The following is a 20,739-nucleotide window of genomic DNA, read 5'->3' as shown; positions in this document are numbered from 1 at the left end:
AAGCCTTTAGCCGTAGCCCCCAGCCACAGCTACAACACAGTCACAGCCATAGCCATACATGTAGCTGCAAATACTGCCGCAGCTCGTTACACTTAACCCTCTTCACAATCTGTCTCCATGTCCAAATAAGGAAAACCAAACAAACAAAATGGTTCAAGGATACATGTACAGGAAGGATACAGCCTTGACTGCGATCTCTCGGGCCATATGGCCCGGAGCCCATATGGCCCGGAGCCCATATGGTTCACAACGCTCTACAGGTGCAATTGAGCACATCATGTACATGTAACACCACTGAGTACCAGCAAAATTAATATTGTGATGGAAGTACATGTAACATAACCGTGAATGAAAATGCGCATAATATTGGGAGGACTTATAACATTTACACTCGTAACTCAGTCCTGTTAGTCGCTTGTCACCTGAGTAACTGTGTATAAATGTACCAGCAACATATGTCTCAATGATATTGCATGCACGAAGACATACGCCTGCACTGTGAACTGTGCATGACGACCAACATAAAATGGGGGAGGATGTAAACCAACCATGGGGGGGGGTTGTATATTACTAGGCTCTGTCTCTGTCTCAGGCATTGCATGATTCTTTTAACCTCCCTAACTTTGAGGCTGTTACCTCGATGGTAAGTAAGATAGTGCCAATGCAACAGGTCCAAAGACTGATGTAGTTAATTTGAATACTGCATGCCACGCTACATTCTGGGAATCAATTTTAGAGACAACGCCTGAGACAGAGATGAAGCTCAGTAATAGGAAACTGCTGCTTTATTGGAAGGGAGAAGTGTGACTCATCTGTCTTGTAAAGTTAACTTTATTATGATATTTGGAGTCATATGGAAGAGTAACACTACATGTTCACATGTCAGTATAAAGGAACTGGGATTCACCGAAAATGAGCACATAAATCAAAAAACAAAATGCATCGGTTTGGGTAAACACAGGTGACACAAATCGATCCGCTTTCCCCATGAAGATTTCATCCCATGCAATTATTACGCCACAATTCACGGTACAAATTGATAACATGGCAGCACAAAATGGACCAGTGATGAAATGAAAGTACATGCGACTGACATCTCCACATTGATCTGCATGCAGAAATGTATACATGTTCACGTAATGCACAGAAGTTGCATTAAAAGTTGTACCGAGTACTCACTTCCCATAGACAGAGTGCAATAAGTGGAAATGACCAGGCTAGATTAGACAGGGAAGATAGCAGAGAACCAGGCTAAGATCTACAGGAAGAATAGAAGGATCCTGAGAGAAACCATTTAACCAGTAGCCATCTGTAGAGGAGTTTGATTATAAATTAAAAAAGAAGGAAAACAGGAAAATTGAGGTCAAAACAGACATTCACGTAATGTGTAATAAGCTGTTAACTTGTCACCAAAATATGATAAATGAGAAAATATTGGTTTGGATGTATTGAAATATCAAGTTTGTTGAATTCAACTGTACTGTGCATCACAATCAATCTTGGTCTCTTATCAAATGAGCAAAGTATCTGTATGCAGATGTAATGATCTTAAAAAACAGTCGCTCAGTCACACAAAAATATTTCCACGCAGAAATAACTGTAAATTCCAGTTCACCTTTTTGAAACCTTTCTTACGGCTGAATTAAATCTTATTAAATGTATTCTTGCAAAACGAAAACAGCTGGGGAAAATTGTGCTGTGACTAGAAGTTAGTTTACCAATCCCACTGAGACCGTGCGGAGTCAAAATGTGCGTGACTAATCACTTGCTTTGTTCACACTCATACAAGCCAGCTTCTAATCTCATGGGACATTACGTTTGCCAGGATATCTGGACAGTCCTTAAATGGTGGCAATCAAATTTGATGAGTCTGAACAAACCAGCTTTCCACCGTATCAACAGAATTAAGGCCAAAACAACCAATAAATAAATTAAAAAATGGCAACGGAGATTACATAACTCCTTTTCCTGCTCTTTTTTAATGTGTTCATAGTTAACATTAGTTTGAATCAATGCACGGGCCTGCTTTATGGGCCACTACAAGTTCAACAAATGACCGTGTTGTTGATATGAGAGAAAGAAAACATAACTGTAAGCCTTGGAAATACATTAAAGTTGGAAGAACTGGACGCATATCATGCTCCCTTTGATTGCACAGTGGAGCAAACTCTGAGACACAAATTGGTATGATATACCTGTACATGTAAAATGAGCAATGGGACTTACTTCCCCTTGAAGAAGGCAATGTAGAAGATGGACGAGAAAAAGTTCATGAATTGGAAGATGAAGACCTTGAAGGTCAGGTTGTCCTCGTGCTCCGTCTGGGTACGGTGCATCTCTGTTGTGAAAAAATATTCAATAATTCATAGATATGAGTACAGGGCATTGAATGAAGTGGGATTTGAACCTGCCATCTCTGGAACGCCACACTGATGCTCTACAAACTGAGCTCTTCAGCCCTGTGATGGTTGAACTGTCCTCCCATTTGTCAATATTTTGGGGGGGTTGCACAATAGGACCACAGATTGCAAACATGTATACGAAATTTGAAATGAGGATTCGAACCTGTGACTTTCAGAAAGCTAGAGCGGTGTTCTACCGAGTAAGAGCATGTTGTTACCGATCTCCAAACATGCTAGCATCTTGATTCAGGCAGTGATTGTGGCTTGACTACTGGCAAATGCAACAGAAATCCTGCTCTGTACTATGACACAACTTCTCTTCCTTTGTACTACAACACTGGGGTTCTCAGGATTTAACAAAGTTGAAAGAGTGTGAAAGAGGTTGTGTACATATACACACCCCAGTCATTCAGGATTCCGGCCAAAGTCTGATAGACCTGACCCAGGACCATGATCAGAATCAGGTTGACAACGGCGCTGGACATGCTGGCGATGCTCTGCGACTCGTTCCTCAGCAGTGCATTCTGGGACAGCGGTATGTCGATCAGGACGCGGTACATGATCACACCAACCATGAAGATCAGCACCAGGACCACCTAATCAAATCACAAAGCAACTGATCAATACTTATGAATGAAAAAAAAAATTTAAGTTCTTCCTCACCGGGAAAGTACCAAGGAAAAAATGGGCTTTAGCACCTGAGGCAGCCTTTGGTATAGACCATGCATTGTTAGCTGAAGGCGCATGGGACTTTTGACCCATTTATTCCAGTGACAAAGATTAGGTAGGTTTACTAGCAAAACAATTCGGGGCAGAGTTGCAGTGGAGTCTATCACATTTCACAAGTCTCTCCATAAGTCCAGCCAGAAATCCTTTCACAACGCCAGTCACACAGAGCCGTGATGGAAACTGAATGCAACGCCTCGGGATTTAGGCAAACGACTAGGAGTATCTGCACTATGAGAAATGGCCGAAATTCACTTTCTGATTTTGATGTTTTCAAAAATATTTTGACGCACATTCTTTTTGAAGGAAATGTCCTGCCACTTCAGCAATGTACCTACCATTCCACACAGGATGCCAACCCCAGTCAACCATCTCTTCTTCCGCAAATCCTCAGGGAAGTAGGGCTCCATGATGCCCGTGATCGGGTTCTTCTCCATCATGGGGGCCTTGGCGGCAAACTCTGGCCGTGGCCTCTCCTGAGATGGATAGAACAGAACGAGTAGGGTTCTAGGTACATGTAACTCCCGGCAACCCTCAGCAGCAGGTAAAGCCCAACTTCCCTGTTGCCTTTGACATATGGTGCTGCTAACTTTGAGGAGATATTCTGATTTTTATCTACGCCCTGCATGGGCACAATGTGATGCCACTAGAAAGTACTTGTAGCTTGAGCTACTAAAGCCTGATTGAAATTTATAGGCTACGGCTAGAAGCCACACACATGCCAATGGGAGCTGCTAGCCAGCAGCTTCATGTATTCCCTATAGACTTGTGCATCATTTCCATCTGTAGTGGCATAAATTTGGCCAAAGCCTTACCTCTTCCTCTTCAAAGTCCATGACATCCCAATGGTGGGCCAGACTAGCCTGCTTACGCTTCCAGTACTCCAGGAAAGACACGGCTATGAACAAGAACCAACAAGAGAATGTTAACAGCCACTCCCTTTGCCCAATCCAACAACTCATCCTCTCCACCAACAAAAAAACAAATCTGAGACCTTCACTGCCAAAAGACACGCACCTCCCCAAGAATTCAGGGAAAAATAACCAAGCTATTTGTGATCCGCTCTACAAAAAAGGGTAATAAGTCGCGCAATGCCAAAACATGTAATGGTCTGTTCTATTTACAGAGGGCATAATTTCTTTAAAAAATGTGGCTATGTGTTTTTTCCTTTAATACTTTCTATAATGTTCATATTTCAGAAATTGTGACTACAAAAATGGATATTGATGAATAGAGATGAAAAATTGATCATTTAATAGGAAATCCTATAAAGCATTGTGTTTCCAAGCACTACACTTTATGAGCTTTTTCTCGAAAAATGCTTTTATAGAATCCGAAAATGTGGACATACAAATGTCTATATCTCCAGAACGCAGCGCACTCCAGGGGTCATTCATATATCAAAATGTAGCTTTTGATGTACACAATCCAGCCATATCAAAAACTCATAACCTGAACCTGGCGACTTATAACTCATTTTGCTAGAGCCAGTCACTTCTGTTAAAGCTCCCTTTCTACAGAGTCTGAGGACCTGAACATATAAAGTGTGAACCTCTGCTTCTGGGAGGACATCCATCCAGGGTATACATATACTCACCCCAGAACGACATGAAGATGGCGAAGAAAAGGGTCCCTGGATGATCAAAGAGATAGGCAACCTGAAAAGGCAATAGACAAAGGGCATGACAGCTGAAGCGCGGCCATCAGGAGGCACATGCAATCACAGAGCCATATTAACTGGAGAGCTAACTTCTTCACTTTTTGCATGACGAAGCCTTGGCACCGTCCGGAGCCCAGACGTTCTGAATTCATGAGCCATTTTACCGAACGTATTGAAAAAAATATGGACAAAATTTCGAGTGATGTATTCTAAATGCAACATGCCCAAATCGACATATGCAAATAACATGCAAGTGTTCTGTCAACAGTCTCAGGCATTCATTAAAAAAAAGCAGCAATTTGGATTGCTTACATTGAGCAAAACGTAATGCTCATTTACTGCTTGTTGTTGTGAATTTAGGCTTTTGGTGTATCAGCTTTTGATGTTTCTTTTAGAATGCAGACGCAAATATGCAAATGGTCCTACAAAACTTACACAAAGTTTCAAGTTTTCGAAGGGTTTATGCATAAACATAGATGCACCCAGCTGGCTTCACTTTGCACAGCGAGTTCGTGCTCTAGCAATTTAATAGAGTGCTATTTGCAATTCAATGGGGCCAAGATGCGTTTACCTCATAGAGGCGTTTTATACCTCACCTTTGCCATCTCGCATTAAAGTGGAACGACAAGCTCTGTGAGTCGTCATCAACACTGGTCAGTTTGTTCGTTTAATCATTTAACAAGAACAGGTGATTCATTCAAGAACAAATGATTCAAAGCACTGTACAATAGGGTAGGTAGGGACATAGGAAGCATTTACTACTATTCTTTACATCATGGAATTCAACACACATAAAACTGTCCTCTCGGGAAGTTTCATTTGGAAATTATTATTTCCAAAACAAGGCTCATTTTGTATCGCAAGTTATTCTCACATGAATTTTGCCATCTCCCAGACTACACATGCGTACAGGTCTGCACCTGTATAAACACATGTGCTGGCCAAACAAAACAGCAACGTCTCTATAAAAAGGAAAGGCACAGTAAACATTTCAGAGTATTCATTTGATACCTCTGCTTGCATGCACGTATCCGACAAGTTCCAGAAGGTGCAGCCAATTTCTTCGTCGCACAACGGGCACATCTTGAATTCACCGCCACTGTCACACAGCTCACGCCTGAAAAGCATGGATTAATGCCCGTACTTACTCTAAATGACTCTACATAGCGTGTCAACTTTACTGTACAGCCGTACATTCCTGGCAGCTCTATCACATCACAAAGATTCAATCAAAAGTGCATCATAAAAGAACGATGAAAAATGACAACGGAACTCTTGAACTGGCTTTTGTTCAAATTAACCAAAGTTCAAAAGGTGTTTAGAGTGTCCTTCAGATCTAGACACAGTTTATAAAAGGCAAGGTTTCTGAATATTACAACATGACACAAACTACACTTACGCAGGAACATTGAAGTTCACAGTGATCATTCCATACAGGAAGACCAGCACGCCGACCACAGAAGAAGGTAAGAGCCAGCCCGTGTAGAAACCTGGTGTAGAAAGCAAAGTGTTCAATTGTTTTAGGCTGTACTTTCACATATTCCTTCTATATTGCTTCTTGGCTAATTATCTAATTTTTTTCCTTTTTTTTCTTTGTAGAATCTAAAAACTGTGAGAGTCTGCTGTTTTGATCTTAGCAGAATCTTTCAGAGAGGCAAAGTAATCACCAGGCAGTTTGAAGCAAAATTTGGCACTCTACATTTCTTTAAAAAAATCAGAAATCTGACGGTACCCAAGGCACATTTATCTACAAGTGGTTTTGAAAAGTACCGGTAGAATAATATCTACAAGAAACAGACAAAATCACCTGAATAAATGAAGTCTAGTATATGGGTAAATGACCCCAAGAACTGGAGAAGCACAAATTCATATCGACCGTGACCAAGCCAAATCCTCCAAAATCCTCTGAGTGGTTTTTGGAAGCTTCTGGGGAATGGAGGTTTTATGGCAAAAATAGATTTTGGAAGATTGCAGCTGTGTCTGAACTTCACACAAGGGCAGTTGGAAGATTTTGAAAGCAAAATTCAGGTTGCATCCAAGGGAGTTTGGCTTAAAGATGGGTGAACAAACTTAAGAATTTAGGCACACATTGTGAACAAGCATAACATTAAAGCATGGCCTGGCAAGAAAAGTTTACAGGTGAACTGACACACTTACCAAGCCAGGCGAAGTATATCCCAATCTTCTCTCCAAAGTACTCCCTGATGTGGTCCAATGGCTGGTACTTATACCAGCAGCCCCAGCGAGCCCAGTATTTATACAGAATCTGCCGCTTGTTCAAGTCTTCGTCGCTCACCAAGTTGCCTTTCGGCAACTCCTCCGTGCCCTGGAAATCAAGCCCAAATAACGTCTGCATTTGGATACATACACAACTGAAGAACACTGCCATTTTTCCCTCCAAGATACAAGTGGGGAAGTGAGATATGTGGTGGACTGCTGTCCACATGACATCCAACTCTTTAAAAATACCTGTACTATCAAAACACATGCCATTTGCAGAGTTGGAATTTTGTGGCACAAGGAAGATGCCACTGAAACTGCAAAAGTGAGTGAGTTACTTTAGGGCCTGTGCCACCCTGTCATTGAAAATGTGATGTTTAAGACTTTTGTTTGAAAGGATTCATTACACGAGAACAATGACCAAAAGATATTGTTTAGGAATGGGATTGACATGGTAGAAAATCTACTTGATGTAAACTGTATCTGATCACTGCAAGGAGGAGACTATCTGAACAGTCCGAAGTCCTTTGATTTTAATATGATTTTGCATACACTCTAGGGCAGACCTGCTAACCTGGCTGCACTCCTTCCTCAGGTCAGGCATTACCATAGAATATATCCAAAGGTATTTAAATGAGCCTTTGGTTCATTCAAAAATTTGATCTATTGTGTGGTAAAGTCTAACCTCCGGAAGGAGTATGGCTGGTGTTGGCAGGTCTACCCTAGGGGTTAGGGTTAACATGATCAAAAGATATGAATTTAACAGCTTGCTTTGGGAAGCCCTGATCAAGTTTTCAAACTCTCAGAAAATCCGTTTGAGCACACTGGGCGAAGCTAACTTCTGGCATGGAGTGCTTACGTCGTGGAGTGGGTAGGCAGCCTGAAAGACATCCTCCTCCAGCAGCCGGTCGATGCCAATCTCGGCCCGACGCCGCTTGCCGTAGGTGCAGCTCTGGAGGATCTCATTCACCACACGGGTGCGCTCCGTGTTAGAGAAGAATGTTTCCTTGTTCTCACTGCCCAAGAACCTATAATGTTTAAGGCACATGTAGAGGTCACCAGTTACCCATTAAAGCTGCTCTCAAATGAACTGCTGCTTTGTGGCCTAGGACATATACGTTTGTATATGTTGTCCCTGTAATTCAATAAAGAATGGTCAAACACAGAATAGTTTGATAGATCTGCAGTGCCACGGACAAGCCCATCACAAGTCACTGCAAGACCATCACAAGACCATCTCAATCCATCGAGTCACAAGTCAAGAACACAAGTTAATGACAATGGTCCCCTTTTGTTACAAGTGGTTTTCATCCATGTGCCTGACCTTGTCACAGGACTTGTGACAGACTCATCTCCAAAACCAGATGTTGCAGATTGGTTTGTTTCCCATAACACCTACATGTACATGTACTGAAATGTACATTGTACATATCAAGTCACAATGACAACCTGAAAAAAAAAACCCCACTGTGTTTTGGGTCTGCAGGGGTCTTTCAATACAGGCGATTCACAATAGTGCACCTCCACAAGTTTCCAACGCGTTGGCCAATCACAACGTGTGAAATTTGTCAACCCTTTCCAAAAGCGCACTGGGTTGACAGATTTCGCACGTTGTGATTGGCCAATGTGTTGCAAACTCTTGGTGGCGGACCATTGTGAAACGCCCGTATTCAAAGCAGTTCTTTCATACTTGTGCAACTTGGACCTCTTGAAGGTACAAGTGAAGAAGTCCAGCGGCTTGTTCGGTACGTTGTTCTGCATGATGTTGGGAATGTGCACCTTCTTCAGCATTCGTGCCGACCAGTTGGAGCTGGGATTGGTGTGGGCCTGCCGGCAGAGGGTTCAACACAGTTGGAGGCAGTGAAAAACTGGTGACACACAGTACCTCGAGGACCATGGCCTCGTTTTTTTAAAGGTGCATCTGACCAGGAGTCTTGCAAATACACTGTCAGAATCATTTTCACTCTGTCAAAGGTTTCAACTGCAGCCTGAGGCCCACAAGTAAGACTTATCTCTCGTGGTCCACTCGGAGGCCAGTCCGCAAGGCTAGCCTGACACTTACCATTACCACTTACCAGTGCAAATAAGCCACAGAAGATTACATGCCTCCCCCTCCCCACATGCACCTGCACCACACAAGCCTACGTTTGAATGCTTGAGTCTACTGATGAAACCTTCTACAGTTAGTAAATGGAGCCTGCTCCACAGGTCTCCACATGAGGCCCAATATCTACACTCACATTTGTAGCTGCCCTAAACAGGCCAGCCGTTGAGGACCCACCACTCGTCTTGTCATAGAGGCATGTTTAAATGTACACGCAGGTGCCCCGGGATGAGGCCCCTCGCAAGTCTCTCAAGTAAAATCAATAACTGGACAATTCCAATATCCAAACAGGTGTTCAATTAAAAGTACCGTATTCGCAACACACGCACGAATATCCTAAGTACCTTGGGCCTACAGTTACTTAAGTTAAAGACCTTTCGAGCTGGGAACTTCCCAAGCTCCGGGTTCAATAACAGCTGTCACTTAAGTTTTCATCATGTGACCATGTGCCTCTTGGTATAATTAACACTATTGCATGAAAGTTGGAGACAAGTACATGTATATGTACATGTGGCCTAGTGGGTTATAAACGGTTTGTAGCTTCTGATCATAGGGTCAGGGGTTCGAATCCAGCTGGTGGCAGCATGTTGCAATCTTGGGCAAGTTACTTTACCCCTATGTGCCTCTCTCCACCCAGGAGTAAATGGGTACCTGTGATGGCAGACACGGTTATGTTTAGGTATTTGTGCCAAAATGGCAGCATTGGGCTAGAATATCCCCAGGGAGTTCAGATGGTTTCAGGAATGTTCAGATGATGCCAGCCCAATGTGCAGGGATAATGATAATAAGCTCATAGAGACATTCCGTAATATGCGCTTCATAAGAACTGGTTAAATTATTATTGTACGTGTACGTGTGTTTGTTTCAGCTGGGGGCATTTTAAAACCAATGACCCTGACCTTTTAATGTTTTCACCTTTGACCTATACATGCACGTGTACATGTACAACAGGTATCAACCTCCACACACCATTCTTTCAAGGCAGCATGGAGACTTCTGAAAACCTTCCAGCTTGTACACACCTACTGCTGAAATACCTATACATGTACATGTATGTACCAGGTATGCATGGGTATTCAAAGTACACATATGGTACAAATAATGTGAACATGCAAACGTATGGTACATGTGATGTACATGTAGTGTACATGTATACATGTGCATAGTACATGTGCTGGCAAGTTCATCTACATGTATATGTACTGTACATGTACATATCGGTACTAAACATGTATTAAAACTAGCCAGGAACAAGTGAGTGCGGAACTTAATGCGTGTATAGGGAAACTGGATGGGAGAACACCAGTTCCGAAACCCATAGGCTCTTTAAAAACATATATGTGTATAGTTGTACAGTACATGTATTATACACTGTACAGTGTGAGCTGCGACCAGCAACTCACCATATCCGTCAAAAGGAAACATAAACCATGCATAATTTATAAACATGCATACAGTGTTCATGAACACTTCCCAATGCCCTTCAAATATTGCGGCAGATGTTAATTACACAAAGTCAGTAAAGGTACCATAGTGTGTCTACAGTCATTCTGAATGCCGGACACATGTACCGTACCAGCAACATCTGGGATATAAGGCATGCAAGTTGTTTAAAAATCATCTCAGTTGAGAGCACCACATGTTTATTAAGGGTCCATTTTTTTTGTGTCCCTGTTACATCTGACATATGATTTTGTAAGTTCAGAACACATTTTCTAATTTTCAAGAGTGATGAATTAATGCAAATTGCCTGCCAAACAAATAGTAATAGTTTGAAATCAGTTCTGGTGATATTTCCACGTCAAATGGTCAGATGTAACAGGGACACGAAAATGTCACACTTTTGGACCCCTAATTTCTGGAATTACCAACACTCTGTATTGATATCTGTTACAGGCAGAGAAGAGCAGAATGAAAGACGAACATACAAACCTCACGGTACGTACATGTACCTAGTGTGGACCAGTGAACAAAAAGAGGTCAATGTACAACGGAATGCGGCTTTGTGGGAATCTTGTGTGGACTAAGCTGGGTCCACACAAGGTTTCCCCATTTTTGGAAGACCTGTTTAGAGGCATTCTAAAGGTTCTAGGGCAGTGTTGCAAAGTGATGAGAAACTGTCAAGGAAAAAGTTGTCCATGATCAGAAATTTACGTTGACGATTTCAGAAATTTGCACATGTTCACCTGATCAATTTTATCTGATGAGGTACATGTTATGGGGTTTCAGAAACTTTATTCTGCACTTTGCAAACATCAAGTGCAGCTATACATTCAGTCATGGCAGTTTGGCATGGGGTTACAGTGAGAATACTCAGTTTTATTGCATTGTGAACATTCTTTTTTAGTTGGATTTTGTTGAGGGTTTCTATGACCGCTCCTCTTCCTTTTGCTATGAATAACCCTCACCCAATAAGGCTTCTGAAACTGTTTTCCAAAGGAGTAACAGGTACAGTACGGTAAAAATATATCTAGTCCACGCAAAGTGCATTATGTTGCCACCTTTTGCTCACAGGATCACACCAGGTATGTACCAATGCATACGTATTTAGGAAATACGTAGGAATGGCGGGAAGAAAAGAAAGCAGGCCTACGGTTAACCCACAGCCACCTCTCCTTGGAATATTCCCTTCACAGATTCTTTATTGACAAACATGTCCAACACAGGATGCCGACATTCCCAACAGACAGACAGTGCCTCTCTTCAGTGTCTCCAGAGTCCAGAACCCATCTACTCTAACATACAAAGTGGGTCAGGTAATGTTCTTACATCAGCTCCAGGTAAATCACTCGCTGTTCCTGAGTAGATCTGGTTCGAGGGGGGATAAGAACGGTGATTTGAGTGCCATAACTCTGACTTAAGGTACTTGGTTACGGCCATTTTAATCATGTATGCAACACGTTCACCACCAACACAATCATTTGCATTCCTGACCATGCTCACATGTTTTTCCATCCCTTACCTTCTCAATCCCATCCCCCTAAGTCCAAATGAGCAAAACAAAAGTCTAAATCCGACAGGTTTCAGTATCTTCCATCTTTTCTCTAGACCTCTCCAACCTCTACTTCACAACAGTTACAAACATCTTTAAATATACATGTAAACTGCAAAAAAAACTTTCCTTTTAGTAACACAGTCTGAAAACATGATCAGGCAAATAACAGCAACATCTTTTTTATTTCCAGCAGTGATGTCCAATCATGCAAGGTGAGAAAAAGGAATAAAACACAACATAAAAAATAGACACACAACGCAATATGCTGGTACTTCCATGCATGCAGTATAGAACTACATACATGTGCTATCGATCATAAATGTATACGGGATTTAATATACAAAGATCATTCCAGAAGTACATGTCCGGTCCTTGTGCAAAGTCTGTACAGTATAAAAAAGAAAGATATCTACTGGTACCGTAGTGTCACCTTTCGACGAAAGGCTTTGTCACCTTTCAATGAAAGGCTTTGTCACTTTTCAATGAAAGGCTTTGTCACCTTTCAATGAAAGGCTTTCCATCAACGTTTTTGAGTTAAACAACTGACTGGAGGTGCATCTGCACTTTCCGACCTCAAAGGCGGATTCAGGGGGGTGGGGGCCAATGGGGGCCTTGGACAACCCCCCTCCCCACAAAGGGAGCAAAATGTTTTTCTCAAGTGATAATAGGAGGGTATTTACAAGTGTTTACCTGTTTTGTTTCCTTAACTTCCAAAAGTGTGCAAACGGTGCCAAATATAGCCTCATCCCTCAGAGAGGCCACAAAAGGTTTATAGATATAATACATTGCAAAGGTTTTGCTCTTTCTTCCCCCCAAAGGCACTGAATCTTCCAGGCTATCCAGCATATGCCAATGTCTCTGTTGTCACTGTTCAGTGTTTGAGTGTAGGGTATATATGTTTCAAAAGGTCAGCTTGTGAATTTAGAAAACACTCCCAATGTCCGAGCCCTGAAAAATACCTGTATAAGGCTTTGCGCTTGAGGCTTTTTTCAAACCGCCTCATCCGGGTAAAGCTCTGTGCACTTTACTTGTTAAGTGAAATGTTAAGACTGACATGACTGAAATGTTCATGTACATGTATTTGAATGCTGGAGCATTTAAGGGTTTTGCAATTAGGATTTTGATTTACCACAAGAACTTATCAGATTCACCTTGAAAAAAGAACGTGAATGAAGTCCCCCTCCCACCGTTAACAGTAAACATTTTGGAAGGAAAAAAAAACTGTATTCGGCATAGGCTTTGTGCAAGATATCACCAATGCCATTAGGTTGAAGTGTTCCGAATGAAAGTGCACAATGGGTTCATGTATGTTCACAGAACTTTTCAAAGTTCGGGATATTATGTTGAGCACAGACATTCATGTAGACTTGATAAAGCCCTAATCTCCTAATCACACACCGCTTCATATGTACAGGTGCATACTGACAGCATGAATAAAAACAACAATACATTAACTGTGGTCATCAATTACAATGTAAAGAAACACAAACCACTACATGTACTATGTACGGCTCCAATCATGGGTCCACTTTGTGTTACAAGGATGCCACTGAAGGAACAAATGAAAACAAGATCTACTGTTCTTTTGTCAACGGATCTTGTATTTAAGCCATTCAGAACAGTCAGATAATGCCTGACTTAAGAGGAAAAAAAAGTTTAACAAGTAAATGTTGTATATAGAACTGGAAGTTTTTGATGCATATACATGTATGAATGAAGTTCATAACTTACGGTAAAAAATTGCATATCAAAATAAAAAGCAAACACATCTATTTTGAAAATGGTACAAAAACTGTTACCTAATCTGTAACATAAGCAGAGTATATCTTGCAAAGGTTAAACCGTAAACGTGCTGGTGATTAATAGTCATCATTTTTCTCCCCGCGACGTTCAAAGTGGTGTACCCATGACGGGAGCCATGCGCAAATATGCACATCGGAGAAGTACATGTTACATGTGCCGCAAACTCTCCCTACATTAGCTGACGATACTCCTCTACATCTTCCTGCCGTACAGTCTGCCCAGTGACATATGGTAATGTGTACCTGTAACGGAGCCCTGAAATTCAGCTCTTCGGCAAAGAATTCCAGCACGCTCCACGGTGCGTGAAGCTTGTAGTATGTTATCGTCTTCTTGTCGCTTTCAGCCACGTCCAGCTCAATCTCCAGGCCATACCTGCGGAGAATTAAAATCAGTCTGGATGGTTGGGGGTTGGGGCCTTGTCGTCCAACCTGGGAGAAATGATACACTGCATGGCATGCCAGGGAATAGCACTGACAATCAAAATTCACATGTATGACCTTGAGAAAAAAAATCCCTTTTTTTAACAACATCTGAATCAGGCCTTAAGCCAGGATCACATTAGGGCTGAGTTAACTTGAATAATTGAATATTTATATTTAAGCCTTTGAACTAATTATTGACTATTCATAAAAATGTACCAAATTCCAACAAAGCAAAAACAAACTGCGCACATTCATGTTTCTAACAAGTAAAATGGAAAAACTTTTGGCCTTGTTACAATTCTTGGATGGGTACATGCATTTACATGTACATGTAGCTGCCTTTAAGATCACTCATCACATCATGAAATGTATGCTTTTGGAATGTCATGTTGTAGCCAAATAATTGAAGGTTCCCCTTCTTCATTTCACCACTTTTTACTCTATCTGATTTTCATTCAAGTTGGAGTATAAATATCTGAATATTGGATAAACAATCAAATATCTCAGTTGTTTAACTGATCAGCACAGCTGTACATCACAATTTCCCTTCTTCACCCACCTTCTCAGGTTGTCCAGGAACTTCTTGCGCCATGCCTCCTGCTGGACTGACTCATCTTCCTCAGGGGGCAGGTTCTTCTCTATACGCTCCTGCTCTTCTCTCGCCTTCTTCTGTTTCTGCTTCTCCGACAGCTTCTCCTCCTCGAGAACTATCACGAAATCTTCGAATGAAAAATACCCAAACTGGTTCAGTTAAAGACTTTTCAAGGTTCAGCGGTATTCCACATACTGGTACCACAGACAATGGATCCATTAAACCAGAGTCTGAGTCGGGGACCAACTTTGTTAATTACACCTTTGTCAACTAGGAGTACTAGCACATAATGTGCACGTACATGTATTTGATCTACCAGGTTCAGGTTACCAGGCATAACTACAGAGATAGATCATGGCATGGTCACTGACTGAAATTGGTGAAAAAGCATTTTTTTTTATTTTAAGCATTTTCTGCCAAATGCAAAAAAATATATATTTATATATATATACGGATCCTTATTCCTACCCACTTCCCTTTTCCCAAAAGCGTCGCCTTTGGTTTTGGTGGGGGCATTTGCAATCACTTGGATTCTCGTTTCTCACAAAATATGCAAATTTAAAACCTGCTTCATTCAGGTAGGATGAAAGATCCTTCAGATAAAGTACATATGTACATGTATGTATGTACATGCACAGTTGCAAAAAAATCATCTGTTACAAAGGAATGCACAAGAAAAGTGTTTATTCTTGGTCTGAATTGCTGTTTGGCAATTTGAATATTGGATACTCGATCGGTTATCTGGATAACCACCGAATTTCACTGTTCTTCATGTATTTTCAATTTTCAGAAGGGATACATGTAGGTCAATTTTTGGCAGGATATCTCTCTTTAAGATCAGGTAGTTTTTCAGTTTCCATAAGCTGATATGCTCGCAAGTATTTTACACAAGGCCTTTTCACGAGTAGATTGAGTCTTAAGAAGTAACTGAAAGAGAAACATTACAAATTTTGAAATCTTTACACGTTATTTTTCCAATCCAAGGGATCCGGAAGCACGCCATCAGGGGTCAACTTTCAAGCTCTATCTATCATGTCTATTAAAACAATCCCCCGATTTCAATATGATTTTACATACACCCTAGCGGGTTAGTATTAAGAATAACAACATAAAAGCACCAAAGATGATATCTAGTAGATTAAACGTTTAGTTGATACTAGCAATTCCTACCAATTTTTCTCTTGCCATCATTGAAGTATGTGCCAGGATCATCGTTGGCTTTGCGAACACTGAACTCAACGGGCACTCCTTCCTCGTCTTCATCACCGTCCTGAAATACACAAACACTGTTCCAGGTCAAATCTGCTACTTCAGTACTTGCACACTGTATGTTATATTCCTGTGCTGATGATGTGTTATTTCACCACATCTGATGAAGTGGTTGTTACTATGAAAGCTTACGTGATTTATCCACTCAGCTAGTCTTTAAATGCTACTTAAACTCTCAATACGGTTTTGGATAGACTAACACGGCTACCCACCTTAAGATTACTACGTGTACATGTATGTACAAGTGTTCACTACTGTAATGCATTGACGGGAACATTTACACAATTGGCACTACTGTAGATGTGCATGCACATGTACATGTATACTACCAGACTACAGTAACTCAGTGAACAGATCAAACAGTGCACAGGTGTACAGGTACATGTATTACAATGGGGCTATTGTACATGTATATGTTATACAATAATTATGCATACAGGGTATGGTGCGTGTCATGCATGTAATGATGTACTACTGTACATGTACTGTTGTATAATTTACCAATAGCCTGATAGCCTGCACACAGTTGCAGGAATGCACATGTACACACATACATGTAGGCATATACATTGTACACTACTCAAAAAAACGTTAAGGACCATTTTTTTTATGTTGAGTGTACTTATTTTTACATGTACAAAAACTGTACATGAGATATTTTACTGCTGAAAATGTGCATTTGATGTTTTGAAACACTTTTTAAATTTTCTATTCCAATGAGAACACCAGACAAACAAAAAGCTGAAAGAACTCCACAGCACTCATTGCTTGGAAAAAGATTACAAGTTAGGAAAAAAGGGGTCATGAAATTTGTTTGAGTACTGTACATGTACATGTATCGGTTCAATATGTACACGGCAAGGTTGTATTGATTTATTAAGCAGACCCACGTACAAAGTATAGGCCTATTCATTAGTTCATATCAGTTAACAGGCAGCACACTGAAACATGTCAATAAAGTACAATGTACATATACATGTATGTACATGTACATGGAATTCTAAATGGTACACACAAAAGAGGAACATGGACATATGACATAATTTTCAGAATTAAGTTCATCAGTTTAGGCAGTGAGCACACACCCCAAACCAATGACCCCTGTTTAGCATACCAGTACAAAGTGTGTACTTGTCAGCATTTTAAAAACCCTAACTGCCCAAAACCTGCCATACTCCAACAGCAGGTTTTGTGAGGTTTTGGCAGGTTTGGTACTGTACCTGAGGAACTTGTTGTTGAATTTTATGAGACTTGGGATGAAAGGCCCAGGGAGATGGTGTTGGATTCTGTGTGAGTTGGGACACACAGGGTTCATTGTGTGCAGTGTCTGGCTTGCTGTACCAGTTGTTGGACTATGCTTGATTTTGTCAGGTTTGGTACTGTTCAGTGCAAGTCATCCTATACTGCATAGACCCATCCATACCATATCACTCAAACTCCAACGGGCTCATTCTGTTGGAGTTTATCAGGTTTGGTACACTAACCTGCATGTACAAGTACATAGACAAGTACATGTTGGATTTTGTGAGGTTCAGTATGCTTTCTAGTGCAGGAGCCTTGGGGGTTAGGGTTAATTAAGGAATCTTGTGGAATATGTTCCTTTTTCTCCAACTACAGTGTAGAATAATTCCTTTGAGCTGGATTTTTTTATGATGATCTCCTGGACTGTTCCTCTTCATTTTTTCAGACAGGGGAAAACATTGTGTGTACGTGTGCGAGTCCCTACAACACCATCGCACCCAACATTATGTGGACTTCTTTTGTGCAGATCGAGGTCCACACTGCACGTATGTACATGTATGCCACGCCTACACCCCTACTTATGTTACATTCACGTACAGGTGCCTGGTGTGGATATTCCTTTGTTTTCGTGCAGTTCAGGAAATATGATGAATATACTCATTTTTCTTAAACTAGGAACACAATTTTCAACTGGATTTTTGTTAAAAAGTTGTCCTTGACTGTTCCTCTTCCTTTCATGATGGATGACCCTAACCCCAAATTGTCTCTTAACTTCTTTTTCAGAGAAGGGGAAATGTCCTGTGGACACGGGTAGGTCCGCAGAACGTACATACATGTACATGTAAGTCCCTTCCTGCATCGTGTGGACATCTTTTGTTCACAAGTCCACACTACTGTAGATACATGTACGTATGCAAGGTTAGCGCACATAGGCTAATACTTATTCATTGGTGCAAATACATACGTAAGGAGGTACCTACATGCGTACCTGTGAGTACGGTTACATGTCATGCCTAATACACATGTACTGGTATTATATTCATGAAAATGATAATTGTACATGTACTTTTGTTTTGGCTTGTTTATCCAAGTAAGAACACAGATGTAAATGTAGCCCTACAATCTGCCAGTAGCATTTTAAGGAAGATCCTTAAACCTACTGAAACTTCATTATTATTTTAATTTGTACCCATTTTTACGTATCATGTATGAACATCACTAATCTCTACTGAAATATTTACAACGCACATGATTAACAGTAGGTTCATAGTACATACATGTACAGTATGTCAGATACAACCCTCTGTGAATGCGTCAATTATTGTTAACCAATATAACAACCAGGCCTACATGTACATGTGCACTGACTTTAATATACAAAACCACTCATCCAGAAGGCCTACATGTACAAGTAAAATGAAAGCCAATACTGCCATATGCTTACAAGTTCTCTCGAGCATAGAAAATTGGCCCAATAGACAGTACAATTTTGTTCACGAATGCCAATAACCGATCCTTTCAATCAACAAACACTTGCACTAGATACACATGTAAAGTACAATATGTTATTAAATTTATGCAGTGCATGGATGTACATGTACATGTATGTGTATATGCACCATACCAATACAAGTGCATGTTACATATGTTTTTTTAATTATTCCCTTTCCCTCCAAAAACACACAGGATTTCTAATATTTGTAATTTTTTTGGTAATACAAATTCATCCCGAATTTTCTGGTGGACATTATTTGGCCACTAAAGTCACTTACTGTACAAACTGCTTTGCTTTATCCCAGGTACAGTGGTTTTGTGGTAGGTAGCCCAGGTGGACTCCCTGGCTACACTGCGTTAGGGAGACTGGCGTCCAACCTGGGCTAGGGCACATGTATATAGTTGACCATGTTTAGACAAAAATTAAACTTTTTGGTTTTTTCTCCTCCATGTACATGTAATTTACCCTTCTCAAAGTCTCTTAGAGAGTAAACAGGTAAAACTCCATCTTCCAAAACCAAAATATCCTATTTAACAAAAAGTGTTCAAAGGAAAATACTTGACAAATTTATATGTTGATGACCACCTGTTTGACAGACGCTTAAATAGCTTTTGCTATTTTTACACGTACATCTAGTTTTTAAAAGAGTTAACAGGTTATGGGCAATTTTTTTAAATACCAGTATCTCAATTGAACAATAGATCTTTATTTTTTTCCGAGGGCACATGGGAAAGGAAATTCAATTTTGGTCAATTTCTGATTATTGAAATTCTGATGTCTCACTGAAAACTGAAATCTCCCAAAAATAAACTAAAATGTACAGTGCAAGTGTGGCCTTTCAAACTAACATTTTGCAAGCACAATACGCAAACCAGGGAAAGTTTAGAAGTCGCTGCATCTCTGAAAAAAATGCTATATAGGGGCCTACAGGTGACAGGTTGGACATTCACAATGCTCGAAATGTGAGACCCTTTCCAACACACATTGGGTCGATACATTTCATGCATTGTGATGCGCTAATAAAGCGTTGCAAACTCTCGGTGGCACACTACTGAGAAACGACCGTATTGAACACACAACACACACTGGAGGGCAAGGAGATGATTATCATTGACATTGTAAATGCTTCAATCAAATCCAAGTTGGCTACCTGTAAAAAGTTATTTAGTAGATTGTGTACTGTACATTTGTAAATCTCAGATTCCAATGCATCGTATCATAACCTTGGTGGCATGTTAAGGCTCTTTTAACTTTGTGCATGTAAAATGGTTTGTGGGAAGTATGCAACATTATTTCAGTGAATCTTAACTTCTGGATTGATTTCACTCTTTGCTACAATTTCACGACTGAGACCCCCAAAATGTGTTTGATGCGAAAACACACAGACAGTATACATTTTATCCAATATGCAGTGCTTTTTGATGATAGTGAAAGTTAAACCTCAAGTGGATGTAGTTTTTCCTTGAATGTAAACGCCCATTTCAGATAAGTTTTAACAGTGAGAGTTCCATGTATGCATTACAGACATCACCTGATCACTGGGCCTATTTTCCCTTTGCAATGATTTAAATGGTACATGTACGTGTACATGTACTAGCCATCAGAAAGTAACAACGTCCTAAAAAGTTATATGGAGCACAGAAATTTATATTGACGCATTCACTTGGAAAAACTTTTTCTCAGATGAAGTGTTAAGTGATGTCCATGTGGGGGATGACTAGGAATGGGGGAGGGGAAACTGAACCAGCTTGTCGTGCTCGCGCACACACATTACTGCCATGTGTTTATCCCCTCCTTCCTCCATGGTCA

General features: G+C 40.7%; 1 protein-coding gene across 3 annotated transcripts in view; it reads right to left on the bottom strand.

The window, feature by feature from the left end:
• ano7 (anoctamin 7) overlaps positions 1–20,739 on the bottom strand; it is a 35,677-nt gene that overhangs the window by 14,161 nt on the left and 777 nt on the right. For 2 of the 3 annotated variants that reach the window (XM_022241213.2, XM_022241215.2), the window contains exons 2-15: positions 16,095–16,194; positions 14,892–15,051; positions 14,153–14,282; positions 11,882–11,920; positions 8,699–8,835; positions 7,868–8,036; positions 6,946–7,114; positions 6,188–6,278; positions 5,800–5,905; positions 4,726–4,786; positions 3,944–4,026; positions 3,467–3,604; positions 2,803–2,998; positions 2,227–2,338 (exon numbers count right to left, since the gene is read on the bottom strand). In XM_022241213.2, coding sequence (XP_022096905.2) covers positions 2,227–2,338; positions 2,803–2,998; positions 3,467–3,604; positions 3,944–4,026; positions 4,726–4,786; positions 5,800–5,905; positions 6,188–6,278; positions 6,946–7,114; positions 7,868–8,036; positions 8,699–8,835; positions 11,882–11,920; positions 14,153–14,282; positions 14,892–15,051; positions 16,095–16,194 — 1,691 coding nt within the window. The remainder of the gene's footprint in view (positions 1–2,226; positions 2,339–2,802; positions 2,999–3,466; positions 3,605–3,943; positions 4,027–4,725; positions 4,787–5,799; positions 5,906–6,187; positions 6,279–6,945; positions 7,115–7,867; positions 8,037–8,698; positions 8,836–11,881; positions 11,921–14,152; positions 14,283–14,891; positions 15,052–16,094; positions 16,195–20,739) is intronic. The other variant, XM_022241214.2, reaches the window with a different exon arrangement.

The sequence above is a fragment of the Acanthaster planci genome, linkage group LG16 (assembly GCF_054643075.1).
Source record: "Acanthaster planci isolate LZ-2023a linkage group LG16, COTS_SCS, whole genome shotgun sequence".
Lineage (NCBI taxonomy): Eukaryota > Metazoa > Echinodermata > Asteroidea > Valvatida > Acanthasteridae > Acanthaster > Acanthaster planci.
Note: the sequence above shows the minus strand (reverse complement) of the source record. Positions and strands in the feature narration are given on the sequence as shown.